General features: G+C 39.2%; 1 protein-coding gene across 2 annotated transcripts; it reads left to right on the top strand.

The window, feature by feature from the left end:
* The first annotated feature begins 82 nt into the window (after positions 1-82).
* LOC133655680 (uncharacterized protein C16orf52 homolog B-like) lies at positions 83-13,476 on the top strand. 2 transcript variants are annotated; one of them, XM_062056061.1, is made up of 4 exons: positions 83-662; positions 5,548-5,641; positions 8,712-8,924; positions 12,529-13,476. In XM_062056061.1, the coding sequence occupies exons 2-4, from the start codon at positions 5,599-5,601 to the stop codon at positions 12,711-12,713; spliced, it is 441 nt and encodes a 146-aa protein (XP_061912045.1). In that variant the 5' UTR covers positions 83-662; positions 5,548-5,598; the 3' UTR covers positions 12,714-13,476. The 2 variants fall into 2 exon arrangements, with proteins under 2 accessions (XP_061912045.1, XP_061912044.1); XM_062056060.1 differs by lacking the exon at positions 5,548-5,641 and having other exon boundaries at positions 86-662.
* Positions 13,477-17,203: the final 3,727 nt, after the last annotated feature.

Below are 17,203 nucleotides of genomic sequence, written 5' to 3'. Positions count from 1 at the left end.
TTGAAGTACTCTTATTCTAACGAGGTACTAACGTGTGTTCAGGGCAACTTCCGGTCGCTGTCCAACAAGATCGCGTGATACCTGACATGGCAGGGGCGGCGTTGCCATGTGCTCTCGCGAGACTTGGCGGACGGTAAGAAAGCAAGCTTGCTAGATTTGAGTTTGTTTTCGCGAAGACATGACTTAGTCTTTTTGCTGAAAAAGATACATTCTTGTCGTTCGGCCGCATTTTAAACAGACACGAGAAAGGAAGTTGGTGTGATGGTGCAGTTTTTGTTGTCGTTTTTTCGTGTGTCTGGAGGATAGACCGTTTTCCTCCACGTCAAGTCGACTGCATGAATCCGTTGTCATTTTTGGGTGGTTATATCAGCTAGTAGGTCCACTTTGTCCCTAACCAGCGCCATCTAAACGACCGGCATGGCGGTCTATCACACCATGGCGGTGATCCCCTCCTCCTCGGCCCGATTTTGGATCGAACACGCTGCGATTCAGAAAACACATTGGGACTTTTAAATGTCTCCTAGAGAAGTCCTCAGCACGGGCTGTGTCCACTGCCATGGATAAACTGACCGTCATATCAGGATGTCTTTTCCTCGCTGCACAAGTCTTCGCCATCGCCAGCATCGCGAACCCAGACTGGATCAGCACCGGAGAGTCCGCCGGTAAGTCTTCTTGCTGCAGAAGTTTACACTGCTTAAAAGTCTTCTTTCAAACCAAACAAGTACGTGAAGTTCACATTTTTCACGTTTTAGTATGTTTTTACTAAACGATTTAACTGACTGGCCGAAGCAATTTGGTTAAACGCTACACACAAGCCATAGCATTAGGTACACCTCTCAATACATCTAAAGCGATAAAATGCCTACAATGCACTTCAACATCTACAGGTGAACATGATTTAAACGTTTGAATGCCTTAACCGTTCGATGTTTCAGTACTTTTTGGACATCTTTCTGACGCCTAGGCATAGCTCAGAGGCCACTTTTCTAAATGAGAAGGTACATACAGTAAGTCTTTATTGTCTGTTGATTATTTGTTTGTGTCGTTTTCTTATGAAGACTATTTCAAATATTTATTTGTAATTCACTCAGGGAAATTATTGGTCGCTTCATGAATCAGTGGGCTATAATAAAGAGTGGGGTATTCGTACGCCCCACTTTTTTTTTTAAATGTTGTTTTACTAGAGCCAACACTTTGATAAAGAAGGTGAGAAACACAAATAACTTGTAGCAAGGTGGTGTCCGTGTGCCTCTCCCATCTACGCCCATCACTGTCTTTGTGAAAATAATCTTCAATAAGAGTATAACTGGTTTTATATGTTCGTTTATCAGTATTATTAGGTAATCAACTTACCGACTTAAAGGGGAACTGCACTTGTTTTGGAATTTTGCCAATCATTCACAATCCGTATGTAAGACAAGAACACACATTTTTCTTAATAATGCATTCTAAGTTGTAAAATATGGCAAGTACAAGGTGGCTAACAATGCAGCTAAAGGGAGTTTTTTGATTGATTGATTGATTGAGACTTTTATTAGTAGGTTGCACAGTGAAGTACATATTCCGTACAATTGACCACTAAATGGTAACACCCGAATAAGTTTTTCAACTTCTTTAAGTCGGGGTCCATTTAAATTGATTCATGATACAGATATGTACTATCATCATAATACAGTCATCACACAAGATAATCATCAGGGCATGTACAATGAATTATTTACATTATTTACAATCCAGGGTTTGGGATGTGGAGGGGGGTTAGGTTTGGTTGTTATCATCACTTCCGTCATCAACAATTGAGAACAGAGAAATGGACATTGAAACAGTGTAGGTCTGACTTGGTAGGATATGTACAGCAAGTAGTGAACATAGAGAGAGAGAGAGATCAGAAAGCATAAGAAAAAGTATCTACATTTGATTATTAACAATCCGGGGAGGGTCTTAGTTTAGGGTTGAAGTTGCCTACAGTACAGTACTCTACCCATAAAGCCCTCTAAAAAACATCTAACAACCGGCAACAATACTTCATTTTACTCGTAACCTCAATATTAACCAACTATTAGCCATGTTGTTATTATCAGCGCTAAACTATTTTCAGCCGCACTATGATAACAGATTCATATTGACATGCTGAGCCGGTGAGCTGCTGCATCGCCTCGGAGTTGGTGAGACCTAATTCCAGATTATAAATCATGGATAAAGCGGATGTGACGTCATATGCAGACCAGCAATTGGCAACACTGCTCCTACAGTTTCTCTTCTTCTGTACTTTTTGGAGCTTAAACTACCGTATTTTCCGGACTTTTGAGTACACCGGTAAATAAGCCGCACCTACAAGAAAAACATATTTTCCATATATTTGTCGCACCGGACTATAAACCACAGTAATCTATGTTGTGAAATTAGTTATTTACACAAAGATTTTGTAAATGTTTATTTACGTATATTAATTGTTTCCAAACGGTGCCTGTCACACAGCAGTAAAACGGATAATCAAACAAAACAGAAGTCATCATCATGGACCCGCTAGCTGCGGAAGCTAGCTCTCCAATCAGCTAAACAAACTAAAGTCCCTGGTGGCGCTTTGGTAAATTTACGAAACTGGAGCGATACAAAAAGAATGCCATTGCAAGTTAGTAATACTAACACAGACACTCATAAACGTGCTAGCATATTAGCTAATGCGAATTTTCATGTATTTCGATTGCATGAAAACACTCCTACAGACATCAAACATAGGGCGATTTAGTAAGTATGAATAGTTTATGTTGAAAACTTACAAACGTTGCTTTGAATGATGAATGAAGAATCCATACGAGTAGAAACGCTATGGAATACTAGAAGACGGAACAGCACTTGTACCTCCGGATTAAAGCACTAAACGGAAACTAATACTGTAGACCAGTGGTTCTTAACCTGGGTTCGATCGAACCCTAGGGGTTCGGTGAGTCGGGCTCAAGGGTTCGGCGGAGGTCAAAACACACCCGACTCATCGTGTAAATAAAAACTTCTCCCTATCGGGGTATTACGGATACGGCAACAGCAGAAGTCACACTGTTTTGCAGGTGTGTAATTTGTTGTGAGTTCATGCACTGTGTTGGTTTTGTTCTTTGAACAAGGTGATGTTCATGCACGGTTCATTTTGTGCACCAGTAAAAAAACATGGTGACACTTTAGTATGGGGAACATATTCACCATTAATTAGTTGCTTATTAACATACAAATTAGTAACATATTGGCTCTTAACTAGTCATTATTAAGTACTTATTAATGCCTTATTCGGCCTGGCCTTATTATAACCCTAACCCTCTAACCCTAACCAAATAACTCTAAATTAAGTCTTTGTTACTTAGAATATGTTCCCCATACTAAAGTGTTACCAAAAACATATAACTGTCTTGAATTTGAAAAAAAAAAAAGATTTTATTTTTCACTAAAGAAGGGTTCGGTGAATGCGCATATGAAACTGGTGGGGTTCAGTACCTCCAACAAGGTGCTGTAGACGTTCACCCCACATTACCTGCGACTATTTGTTGAATTCAAAACATCATGTCCGGTAACGACGACAAATCCATAAATTAACTGGTCCGTTGTATAAACCGCAGGGTTTAAAATGTAGGAAAAAAGTAGCGGCTTATAGTCCGGAATTTACAGTAGTTGATCAACATCACTCCTGCTGGTTGCAGCCAAGTACTGCACTCCATATTCACCTCACTTGTAGTCAACACACAGGCTTGTTTTCCCCCATGCAGAACTTCTATTCATTTGTTCTTGGTCTCTACTCTCAGGTTAAGAAAGATGCTGATGAGAAAAAAGTGCAACAGCGCTCCGATAAACTCGAGATAATGGGCGGCAAACAAACTCAATTTAAAGCACATTCAAAAGAGATGACCCAGGGGAGCTGCTGAGGTTAAATGGAAATATTTATAGTGCTTTCTTGTTGCTCAGTAGTAATCACGTGGGATATCTTTAATGTATAATTTATGCATAGCACACATAATCATGTGACATGTTGTATTTGTGGCATCATTTAACTGCAGAACCATTTGATCAGTTTGCGGGCAGAGTCATTATGTGCGCCATATAATAAACAGTAGTGTGAAATAAGTGCCTCTTAAAAAACCCTTTGTCCCTGTTTAATTAGCTGGATGTAATTACGCGGGGGCAGGAAGTATTGTTTGTGGCTGAGGACTTTTAATGGGGCCTCCTGGGAGGAGGAGGCCTTTCACCTGGAGGATTAAACCCCATGTGATTGTCGATGATGTCATTTACGTTGGCCACCAGCGCTTCATGTACACCCAGTTGTACCTTTTACGGAACAATACAATTGAAACGCAGATATTTAGTGAGCTTGAAAAAAAATATTCCACAATAACACACCATTGAAATAAATTTGGAAAAAAAAAATTCTTAGATATTTTATATATACATACATACACACGTGTGTGTGTATGCATACTACACAGATCTCTTGTTGGATTTACTGCGTAAATAAAAATGTATTGCAAAGTTAATCATTAATGTGATGTGTAGTATTATACTGTATTTTATTCTACATATTAAAACAATATTTATTGTTTTAGAGAAAAGCTGTCTCCCAGCCCAAATATTTTTTTTGTTTTTCCTTGAATAGGCAGAGGCATATCTGGCCACACGTTAGAGATTTAAACTGCACATTAAGTGCTCTGTGCGCACTACAAACCATGAGCTAGCAAACTAGCGGGCATGGCGTGGGAGACGCGTGGCCACTCTCCTTTATTTGAGTTTCACAGCCAATGTGTTGTGTGTTGTGTGTTGTGTGTTGTGTGTGTTGTGTGTTGTGTGTTGTGTGTTGTGTGTTGTGTGTGTGTGTGTGTGTGTGTGTGTGTGTGTCCGTGTCCGTGTCCGTGTCCGTGTCCGAGCAGGTTTAAAAGTAAATCATGGACACCAAGGAGGAACACAGAAAAGCAGCCCAGACACACTGAATTGCTTGACAACCCCTGGAAAATATGAATGAATCATATGATTTATAGGATGTTCATTCAGTTGTTTAATTTTGTAGAGAGACAGCAGGAAACAGACATGATATAAAACTATCATAATTTCAAATGGCAATTTCTGCTTTGAGAATAAATCAAATAAAAACGGATTAACTTGCTGGAATATGAAGACAATATAACATACATCCATAAACGTGGATGCATATGCAAAAGTGCAATATATTTATCTGTACAGTAATCTATTTCTGCACAAACACTCTGCACCTTATTGCTCTTTTGTCCTGCACTACAACGAGCTAATGCAACAAAATTGCTTTCTTATCTGTACTGTACAGTTCAAATTTGACTGACAATAAAAGGAAGTCTAAGTCTATAAATCATGAAAATGAATTGTGGTAGTCAGTTGTAGTTTCATTTGTAGATCAAGCGGAGTGACAAAATATTGGAATCACTCAATTCTGAGGGAAAAATAGGTAGTAATCCTGTTAATTTGAATCTCCAAAACTAACATCTGCACCACATTATCTGTTTATTAGTCTGCAGTTAAAACAAGTGTTTGTACCTTTAGAGAGCTGTTGCACCAGGTGGATCGACATGAATCATAGCTCCGAGGCAAGAGATGACAATTCACACAAAGGAAATTACAAATCTCCTTCAGGAAGGTAAATCATCAAGCAATGTTGCAAAAGATTTTGATTGTTCACAGTCAGCTGTGTCTAAAATCTGGACCGAGTACAAACAACATGGGAAGGTTGTAGAAGGCAAGAAAGACAGAAAGCTTCAAGCAATAAAAGCTAAACAAACAGAAAATTCACAGCAAAACAAATGTGCGGAAACAGGACTCACCGTCTGTGACAGATCTTTAAAACAGGATTTAAATACAGCAAAGCTAAACAAAAGCCATCGGTAACATCTAAACCGGAACAAATACGGTTCTAATGTGTTAGGAAAAGCAATCGTGGACTGTGGATAAGTGGAATCCGTGATGAATCTGCATTGGGCAAGGTGATCTTCTTCTTCTTCCTTTGGATAAAGATGTTAATTAGAAGTGTAACCATCATACAGCTGGGCAAGTGTTTAACAGCCAACTGACCAAGCTCTTGTCCACAGCTGCCAGACCACAATCCTCATTAGGATGGCGGTATATGGGACAGGATGTTATGATGTGGTCTGCAGTCTGCTGATGATGCTGCAACTTTTGTTTGGTGCTGTTCCAATGACATTTATAAAGACGACTGCCTGAAGAAAACATGTAAATATACACAGTCATTGTTTGGGCTGCATGTCAGGTAATGGCACTGGGGAGAGGGCTGTCATTACCATCCATCCATTTTCTACCACTTGTCCCTCTCAGGGTTGCGGGGGTGGCCGGAGACTATCCCAGCTGCCCTTGGGCGGAAGGCGGGGTACACCCTGGACAAGCTGCCACCTCATCACAGGGCCAACACAGATAGACAGACTTTCACACACTAGGGCTCATTACATGTTTAATAACAAGTTTACATTGACATTTTGGACTCTTCTTTTTCTATCAATGGAAAAGATGATGACATGGTAATGCATCTTGCCATAGAGAAAAACTGTAAAAATCTTTACTTGAAGAAAAATAAAAAAGGTCAATGGTTACTAATCAGGGGATGTCAGTGGTTTGTGCGGCCCTTTTAAGGCACTTGTTATTAAGAGTTATATAAATAAACTTTGATCGATTGATTGAATGGCATGTCCTGCAAATAGTAAGAAACTCAATCCAATTAAATATCTGTGGTGAAAATGTTCCATGACAAGACTCCAACTTGCAAAGCTGATCTGACAAGAGCAATCAGAGAAAGTTGGATCGAGATTGACGAAAAGTACTGTTTGTCACTTCTTAAGTCCATGCCTTAGAGACTGTAAGCTGTTATAAAAACCAGAGGTGGTGCAACAAAGTACCAGTGATGTTTTTTTGTATGTTTTTCCTGATTCCATAATTTTTCTCACTCTGCTTTATCTAATCATTAAACTTTTACCGACTACCATAAATATTTTCTTGATTTCTCTTATTCTTTCTTAAAGCCAGAAAATTGCTATTTGAAATAACCATAGTTTTGTGTCATGTCTGATATCTGCTTTTTTCTCTGAATGAACATTCTCCAAGTCAGGTGATTCCACCATTTTTTTCCAGGAGTTGTACACTTGACAGCTGCAATATCAGACATTAGGAATACCCTGCTAATGTCCTCAAAAAATACATATTTAATTATACTTACTTTATTTTAAACTTTATATTTCTTTTGAGTTTTGCATTTGTGGAAACAAGTTAAACCGTTAAAAGCTCATGCTTGCAAAGTTATAAAAGACTTGATGTTCCGTTTCACGATGGTCCGTACCCTAGGATGCAAGTAAAAACCCTTTTATTAGGCAAGACAAAACAAAAATAGTGCACAAAAGGCAACACAGGCACAGGAAAACAGGGCTGGCATAAGAAGCATCCTGATTGGCCATCAGGGACATATGAACCTTATTGCTTTTTTTTATTCTGCACTACCATAAGCTTATGCAACGAAATTTCGTTCTTATCTGTGCTGTTAAGTTCAAATTTGAATGACAATAAAAAGGAAGTCTAAGTCTAATGAGCGAGCCGGCGCTCAGACTTGAGAAGTGGAGGCAAACAGGAAGTGGAAACAAAAATTAGTGTTGGACAGGAAACTACCAAAAAAAACTACTAAGTGTCATGTGAGATCATGACACTTCAAAGTGCACCTGTGTTAATCCAAATAGGTTCTCTAGGTCTTCAAAGAATTATGCAATTTGTTTTTCATATAGCCAGACCTGTGTGTTTACATCCGTGTACCTGACGGTTTCGGCTACAACTGTTGCCGAAACACACTCCTTGTCCAGTCATATAATTATTTGGTAACTGTTAAAATATCATCTTGTGAACCCAATATTGTGTATCATCTCGTTAGACATGGGTGTAGTGTTACAAAATATTTTTAAAATATATTTATTCATCTTTTTTTTTTGGATAATATGTTTCTAGTTAATTTGTTTAATAATCATGCGCACAATTTCAAAATATTTAAAGTTGTTGTATTTGTATTGTTCGTGAATAATATGAAATAAAGCTATATTTAATCAACATACACATTTTATTTTGTATATGAAAAAAATTAAAAAGTGTACTCGTCAGTGAAAATGGACTATTATGGTAGTGAGAATCTTGTGCCAATAGCTGGTATTCCAACACGTGACTTCTTCACAAAAGTGATCACTGCAAACTCATGCATTCTTCGACTCTGCTCCCTCAGACTGGAGTCTGTGCTACATGCTTTTCTCGTCGTTTCGTAAAAATCTTGCACTCTTCCTCCCTTTTTAATTACCTCTCAAAGGAACTCAGAGGAAACGTTTATCCTTTTCGCGATTTCAACGATTCGTACAGCCGAAAACGACACAACCATAGGGCATTGTTTCTTTGAGAAAGGCTAAATGGCACTTAGTACCCACTGAAAACAAAGCTAGCTTGACCACCACGCGTATTCATTGGGCGAGACATATTTTTAAAATTACTCAATCCTTTAAAAAAAAAAAAAAAAAGGTCAATGATCAAACCCAAGTCAAAAGAATGTGAATCTTGTCTGATACCCCTAAACCAGCAGCACCTCTTTACTCCTCTTCTATAAAAAGTCACATGCGTGAATGTGTTTGGTCACGTCCTTATTTGTCTATTCAAGACGACACTTCTTCTCTGTCCAGGCTCTCTGACTGTAGGTCTGGTCCGACAGTGCCAGACCATTCATGGCCGAGATCGGACCTGCATCCCCCCTCACATGCCCCCAGAGTGGGTCACCACGCTCTTCTTCATCATCCTGGGTGTCCTCTCGCTGACGGTCACCTGCTGTCTGCTGGTCCTGTCCCACTGGCGCCGCGATGTCATCCGATACGCCCGCTGGATCGCCTTTACCGGACGTAAGTGTCTTCCTCGCTCCTTCAGTACATATCTCGGACGAACATATCATGAACAGGGCCGCCCCTCCTTATAGGCAAAACATTCACTGTGCATAGGGCCCCACGATCCATAGGGGCCCTGTTTGCATGAATAAACGCATGTAAAATGTCATGTATTGAATGACAGGATGCGTCCTATGAAAATGTACCACAAATGTATTCCCAGCCCCTTCCTGCTCTGTCACTGATAAAAATATAATGACACATTTCTTCCATCCATCCATCCATTTTCTAGCGCTTATCCCCTTCGGGGTCGCGGGGGTCGCTGGAGCCTATATCAGCTACAATCGGGCAGAAGGCGGGGTACACCCTGGACAAGTCGCCACCTCATCGCAGGGCCAACACAGATAGACAACATTCACACTCACATTCAGACACATTACTTCATACAGTCTTATTGTCTCTTGTGGCGCACAGTGTTCGTGCTCAGCTGGTAGCTTGACCAACAAAGATTAAATCCTGTTTGGGGTTATGCCAGAAACATGAGTAACTTTATGCTTTTAATATGTAAATTGGGTTATTTTTTGCACTAAAACCATAAACTATTGAACAGTTTTTTGTTATTAATTTAAGTACAAAACATGCAAGACGTATGTATAAAAAACGTCTGACATAAATAAAAAGTCTGAACATTTTTTGTATTGTGGGGAAGGGGCTTTCAAACTAGATTCTGCTGAGGGTCCCAATTTAGGCTGGCCCTCATCATGAATGTAGAAGTCAGTCTAGATTTTTTATACTGATGATATTATTTTAAGGGTGTTATCAGTACAAGTGTGAGGCAGGCAGCTTGAGTAAAATAAAGAAAAACATATTTTTCAGACCTGCTAAGGTAATTTCACTTATGTCTAAAGGGGACCTATGATGATTATAATCTACATTTAATTGGATTATATGTATTGGATATCGTAATGGAATCACTTACTGGAAACTTTTTTTTTTCTTTAGAATATTATTTTACAGGATGACGTTTTGTCACTGTTCATTATAGATTTAGTTTTGCTATATATTTGTTTTCATAAATTCCGAAAGAAGCATAGTATAAGCGTCTGTAGTCTATATTTTGTATAATTGTGTGTTTAAATGCTACAGGGGGAGGAGCCTAGAATATAAAAAGAGGCCTTTTCAGGGAGTGTTGGGTTGGAGTGCTTGTTGGGAGCTGGAGAGAATCTGTTTGGCATTTTGTACACTACAAGGAAGGTAATAGACATTCAACATTACACAGTAAATGAAGTACTGTTTATTTTTGTAAATACTTCTGGGTTTGTTTGGACACTTTCACAATTTTTGCAATTTTCCACCAATTTTTTTTCCCACTGTTAGAGCGCAACAATAAACAAACATTTTTAAAGGGGAACTGTACTTTTTTCTGAATTTTGCCTATTTTTCTTAATCATTATGAAAGGCATGACGAAGAATGTATATCTTTTTTTTATTGCATTCCAACTCGTAAATAAAAGTCCACTTACAGCAAAGCCAACGAAGGTCCTCTATTCCGCCCATAAAACCCAATAAAAACCATCAAGCATCTTTTCTTGTCATCCTGGCCAATTTTGGGTCCTAAATGGCTGTCAAGGTGTAGCAACTTGTTGGACTACCTACTCAGACTTATTCTGTCCAGGTTTGATGCATGAGTTATGATCTAGAATACATTTACAGGGAGTGAGGAAGCAGCAGACCACTAGACCAGTGTTTTTCAACCACTGTGTGCTGTGGGAAATTATGTAATTTCACCCATTTAGGCTAAAAATATTTTTTGCAAACCAGCAGTTATAATCCGCAAATAATGTACCGTTGTTGAGTGTCGGTGTTGTCTGGAGCCCGGCAGAGTCACCATGTTATACTCTTCCATATCAGTAGGTGGCAGCAAGTAGCTAATGTCGTAGATGTCGATGTCAGGAACATGGTTTGTCGTGATCACAATATGCAGATGACAGCTTAAACCACAAATAAACCAAAGGCGATTGCCGCTAAAAAAGGCATTGAACCTTTTGGAAGGCTATGCAAAACGAAACTAAAACTGATTTGGCTGCAAAGCAAACCAAAACAAAATGCTGGACGACAGCAAAGACTTACAGCTTGTGGAGTGCAGACATCGTCCACAAAGTACATCTGAACATGACAATTACAATCAACAATGTCCCCACAAAGAAGGATAGCGTCCGCACAACTTGTTTGCTAAAACAAAGCAGGTCCGGGGAACAGCGCTCAAAGGAAGACATGAAACTGCTACAGGAAAATACCAACAAAAAGGAAAAGCCACCAAAATAGGAGCGCAAGACAAGAACTACATCACTACACACAGGAAAAACCCCAAAACAGTACTTTGAGACAAGAGCTATGGTGATGCATTGTTGGTTATGGTTTCAATTCATATCCAACAATTGCGAGAACGACTTTTTATTGTCAATATCGGCTGCATTTTTTAAATGTTTTCTGCTGGTGGTGTGCCTCCGGATCTTTTCAATGAAAAAAATGCACCTTGGTTTAAAAAAGGTTGAAAAACACTGCACTGGATGATGTAAACATAGGGACACACAGAAGTTATCACAGCGCCGCTATAAATAGTTTGTATACGTTAACGCTTATAATAACAATATTCACGATTACTTGGTTAATATTTAAGTCACGTAATGTAAATGGAGTATTGTTGGCGTTTTTTGATTCCTTAAATGAAAACTTCTCTCAGATCACATCTAAAAAAATCAACGGCTACTTTTTCTTCTCTAGCTCAGAACATCCAAAGTCAAATCTAACCTCCTCCGACAGTTCTACACCTCCATTATCCAAATCATACTCACCTTCACAATAATTATTTGGTTCGGTAATTTGGATTAAACATTCACGCTAAAAACTACAGCGCATCATGGATAAATGCAGTCGTATCACAGGTCAACCCTTCCCTTCCATACACACACTGTATCATCACAGCATCACTCAAAGAGCCCCATAAGATCACCTCTGACCCCACACGTCCACTCCACCTGCTGTTCACGCTTAAGCCCTCTGATAGGCGCTACAGATCACTGCCAGCCAAGTCTACAAGGTTCACACAAAAACATGTCCATAAGAACACTCAATAGAACTTCGGACTAATTACATTAACACCTGAATGCCTTTCTGTTGTTTTTGTGTGTTGTATATGTTTATTTGACTGTAACCGTGAGCTATCAAAGCTGTACCGATTGTGAATTCCACCAATTCTTTGCAAGGCCATTATTAAAGATTCTGGTTCTGGGCGAATTAATGAGGCTTCCATTTTTATTTACAAGTTGGAATGCATTAATAATTGCGAACTATAGGCACAATTCCAAAAAAAGTGCTGTTCCTCTTTAAGCTGTCTGGCTGAGAGCTTGACTTATGTCTAAATAAGTACGCTCTGATGTCACAACGTAGCCAGACTGCAAAATAACACACAAAAAGCTCCAATAAATCAGAACCGCAGCTCCTTAGTGTTGGGAGCACTCATGCAGCCTCAGATTAAGATGCTACCACCACCATGCTTGACATCTATTAGTTTAGTACAGTGTGGTAATGTCTTCATTTTTCCAATATCACCCTGCTCTAGTGGTCCTCTTCTGTATGGCCGCTCTCATCTTCCCGATCGGCTTCTACGTGAGTGAGGTGGGAGGACAGCCGTACAAGCTGCCCAACAATACCGGCGTGGGCTCCTCCTATGTGCTCTTTGTGCTGTCCATCTTTTTCACCATCGTGGGCCTGCTGTTCGCCGGGAAGGTGTGCTTACCCGGCTGACGTCTGCTCTCCTCGCTGGAACTCTTGTCATCCGGAAGCCGGGAGACGAGGCAAAAGAGGGGAGCAGGAGTCCCATCCGTCCATCTGTTTGGTCAGTGCACACACACAAACTGGGATTTTAAAGAAAGTGATGGAAATGCATGGAAGCGAAGACTTTCAGCGGAGCCATGCTGGATTGTTAGTTATCTTAAGGAGGAATGACAGATAACCTTTCTCACCCTCTTAACTCAAACTAATTGCAAAGCCCAGATGGACAATGGAGGTCACGGCCTGACCGACAATACAATCTGTAACATAGTCCTTCAAAGAAATGTCACTTTCTTTTCATATTTATTCACATTTTGTAATGAAAAGGGTCTAATATATTTCAACTGTCCACCCTAAAATGCCTGCTCTATTTATGTGCTTTAGTTGCTCATTTTAATACGCACTATGGTATTGATTGAACCCTGATGCTTTAATCCTGCAGTCATCTTACATTCAGAAACAACTGCTGTGTGTGTGTGTGTGTTGGTCGTATCTGCAACAATGGCACGTCTTCCTTTAGGGTTGCCATGGTAACGTCATCGAATGTGATACTAATATGATTTCCAAGCAAAAGATCCTGTGGCAGAAGGTTCACGCCAAGCATTGCTCCTTAAAGCCCCGAAAAATACTTTCATTAGGCTATTAGGCCATTTGTGGCTCGCAGCTTGTTTTTTTATGGCCCACAACACATTTCGAGAAATACAAATAAACAAGAAAGCTACTTTATTTTTCATGATTATTGTTCTAGTCTGCTTTATGTATTGTTGAACATAAATGTACAATGCATATTCATTGTAACGTATTATGTCTCTTTACAGAGCCTTTGGTTTGAAGCTGATATGTTTACAATTCCTGTTTGTTGCTAATCCAACTGTTCACATGCACTGTCCCGTCAAAACAAAATACATGTAAAAAGGTATAACTATAAGGATAAAAGTTGAAAAATTATTACAATTAACACCAATATTATAGAGTCATCCCTCGGTTATTGCTAACCTAATTGGTTCCGGACATGATACCGATAAACTAATTTCTGCGAAATAGAAATCAGTATATACACATCAAACATTTTCATAGTTAGAACATAAGAAAAAACATGTGACCTTCTAAAACAAATTATGAGAGCCCTCTAGACACCTTTTACGCTTTTTTAATCCAATACTGTATCGCTGTCTGAGCCAATTAGTGACCATTGTACTGAACAGCGTGCTCTGAGTAGTTTAGTCTCCATTATTGGCCAATACTATGTAGTTTTGAGATTTTTTGTTTTGTTTATTTAGACATTTTTATGCTTTAAAAGGTGTAATTTAGGCCAAGTATGTTGTAGAATATTCTTTAAAAAATCTATGATGTGATGCCGCAATATTCAAAGCTCAAGGGACGACTGTACATGCAAAGCTGAGGCACTAGTGCAAGGTATCCAAAATGTGGCCCAGAGGGCCATTTGCAGCCCGCAGCTTTTTTATTGGCCTGCGGCACATTCTAAAAATACTATTTATAAAAAAATAAAAATAAAAAAATGAAAGTGGAATAAAAGTATCTATTGCATATTTTATGATTTTGCCATAAAAACAGACGAAAAGGGCATTACAAAAAAACGTTATATTGCAGACCTGGGGTTGGTCTAGAGAGATTTAAGTATTGAATAAAAATGTTTCTTTTTTAATTACATATGAGTTAATTTGAACATTTTAATGACTGAGATCTTTCTGGGTCCCCGGGACCAAACTTAAAGGGAGCCCTAAATGTTAAAAACATTTATATATTGTAATGGTTTTCAAAATCAAAAATATCAAAATGGCCCCCACATGCATTGATTTTTCACTGTGTGGCCCTTAGTGGAAAAAGTTTGGACACCCCTGCACTTTTTTTCCCCTAAAAGATACACAATGTATACAATAGCTTTAGGTTTTTTATTTTATTTTTAAAAACCCTTTCTAAATAACAAAATGGCCCCCTAATCCTTTATTTTTTTTACTACGATGTCCCTTGTAGAGAACAATTGGACACCCTTAGCATATTGTTAACCGCATTGCATTGGTTCTAACAGGTTAAAAAATAGTGAATATAAAAGTTGCTCCCACATCCTTTATTTTTCCTATAAGTGGACGCTAGAAAATTGGACATAATATTCTGGACTGAAGCGAGTACACGTGGAGGCAGGATTTATCTTCATCTGCTCGTTTATTTGCTTTCCTGTGCTTTGTTTGTGCAGACGTGAAAGGAAGGACGTGTCCCTGCTTTGTTTGCATTTGTTACACCGATTATGACAACATACAAAGTGAGGCAAAAAACAAGTCTGCTGTTGCAATGCGGAATTAAGATGCACAAGAGCAAAGTACACTCCATGTTTCTTTTCAACACATGTACGTGTTTGTTGGTCCACAAAGAAAATTCTAAGAATACAGGCAGGCATATATATTAGGAGTGTAAAAAAAAATTGATTTTCAAATTAATTGCGATTCTTAATCGATTTAAAAAATATATATTTTTTCTCAATCTGTCCTGCCACTCAGTAAAAATCATATTGTTGATGTAGATGTATTAGCTGTACAGATTTACTTTAGAAAAGAGAATTGTGTGATACTTCTTTTTATGCGTTATTTGTATTTGACTTTATTAAACGTTTTGTAAGCTTTTTTTTTTTTTTTTAAACAAAAACAGTTTTCTTTTAAGTCAAATTGGTCAGAGCTGTTATCTATTTTATGGAGAAATGTAGTAATCAAAGACCTGGCATCCAATGTTATTAAAAAGTATTGATTTTGAATCGAGATCAATTCTGAATTGAATAGTTTCCCCCAAGAACCAAATTGAATCGTGTGGTGCAAAGATTCATAGATAGATAGATAGGTCTTTATTGTCATTGCACAAGTACAACGAAACTTTGTTTTCAGCACAAACCCGCTCAAGATTAGACAAACAGTGTACAGGGTTACAGAACATGAACGCTGATGGGTCGCCACAAGGCGCCCCGTAAAAGATGGGGGAAAAAGGTAAAACGCTGGGGAAGGATGAGTAAAAAAATACAATCTAGACTGGGCTCCTAAGGGGGCCCAGTCTGGAGTGGGAAAAAACCTCCATAGCAAAGCACATATACAGTACATATTACAACGTACATCTCGAGATATCTAGCAACAGAGGGAAGGGACTGTGGGGTAATGGTGGTAGGCCGCAGCTCTCGGCGCTGACCATCCTTCCATCACCCCTATGGGATTTGCGTCGAGGGCGTTGGGTTGGGGGGCGGTGTGTGTGTGTGTGGCGTATGTTTTTGTGGATGCATGTTGTTTGTGTGTAAGCCTACAGTGTGTCTCTGTTCCGCGGCCTTGATCTTGTGCAGCCGATAAGTCCAAAGTCAACAACAACAGGTGTGTGTCCATGAGAGACTAGAAAGGAGTTTGTTTGTGTCTTCGCTGCACTGTCCTTCAGGAGAATCTCGAAGCCAGGGAAACAATCCAAGTTAGAATGCTTTGTATGTGAGTGAAAATAAAAATTTGCTTTTCACTCTAAGTTGTCTATGACTGGTCCTCAAAAATCCTGTGGGGCAGACAGTCCAATGTTATCCAAATCACAAGAGTGTCCACAGTTCTTCCCGCATCCTCCAATCATTCGTGGCAGCTTTGGGGTACTTTGAAGACTGCCAGCAATTTCCAATTTGTGGACAAACCTGGGGCCGTACTTATCAAGCTTCTTAGAATTACTCCTAAGAAGTCTGCTAAGAGTTGACTTAAGAGTAAATAAATTCTTCGCTGAAAGCTGCACTTAAAAGTTAGTTATCAAGCGTCTTACTCACACTTTCAGCAAAGTGTAGGACTGAATCTTAAGTGTCACACTCAGAGCTGAATTACGACATTACTATGTGCCGTAAACGGAATTTTAGGCGACGTCATTTCTGTGTCCATAGAAATGACCAATCACGGAAGGGAATCCGTTGTCTAAGAATAAAGAAATATCTTGGAAATATTTAAGTGGACAATGGGAGTGTATATTTTGACAATAAACTACAAAATAATACAAAACAAACTAGTCCCCGCCGGCACTCACGCTACCGCTCCCTCTCTTCTATCGCCCACACACTCACTGACGTCACTCACCTCACGGCCACACACATACGCTACTGTCATAACATTTTCTTTCCAATTCATTAATTAGGCAACTAATTTGAAACTGGTGTGGGTGGCTCTATATATACTAGCCCACTGCAGACACATGCAGAAATCAACAAGGAATCGAAAAGTATTAAATCTGTGACAAAAATAATATCCGCTCTGTCTAAACGATACCGTTTGATCAGCTGCTCGTCATCAAAAAAAACAAAACATTGTTCCGTTCCCTGAACGTTCGCGCACGTCTCTCTCGCCTCAGTGCCATCCCCTGCTGGCAACTCCTAACCACTTAAGACACCTCTGAAGGTCTCTTAAATATCGTGGAGAGTAGGAGTGATTCTTAGACTTAAGAACGTTGAT

Source organism: Entelurus aequoreus, linkage group LG08 (genome assembly GCF_033978785.1).
Source record: "Entelurus aequoreus isolate RoL-2023_Sb linkage group LG08, RoL_Eaeq_v1.1, whole genome shotgun sequence".
NCBI classification, from domain to species: Eukaryota; Metazoa; Chordata; class Actinopteri; order Syngnathiformes; family Syngnathidae; genus Entelurus; species Entelurus aequoreus.
The sequence above is the reverse complement of the archived record's forward strand: the minus strand, read 5'-3'. Positions and strand labels throughout refer to the sequence as shown.

Excerpts from the sequence above, each read along its gene's own strand:
- LOC133655680 (XM_062056060.1), top strand. The coding sequence starts at position 557 with ATGGATAAACTGACCGTCATATCAGGATGTCTTTTCCTCGCTGCACAA. Across the intron at positions 663-8,711 it reads CAGCACCGGAGAGTCCGCCG|GCTCTCTGACTGTAGGTCTG; the intron begins GTAAGTCTTCTT and ends TTCTCTGTCCAG. Across the intron at positions 8,925-12,528 it reads CTGGATCGCCTTTACCGGAC|TGGTCCTCTTCTGTATGGCC; the intron begins GTAAGTGTCTTC and ends ACCCTGCTCTAG.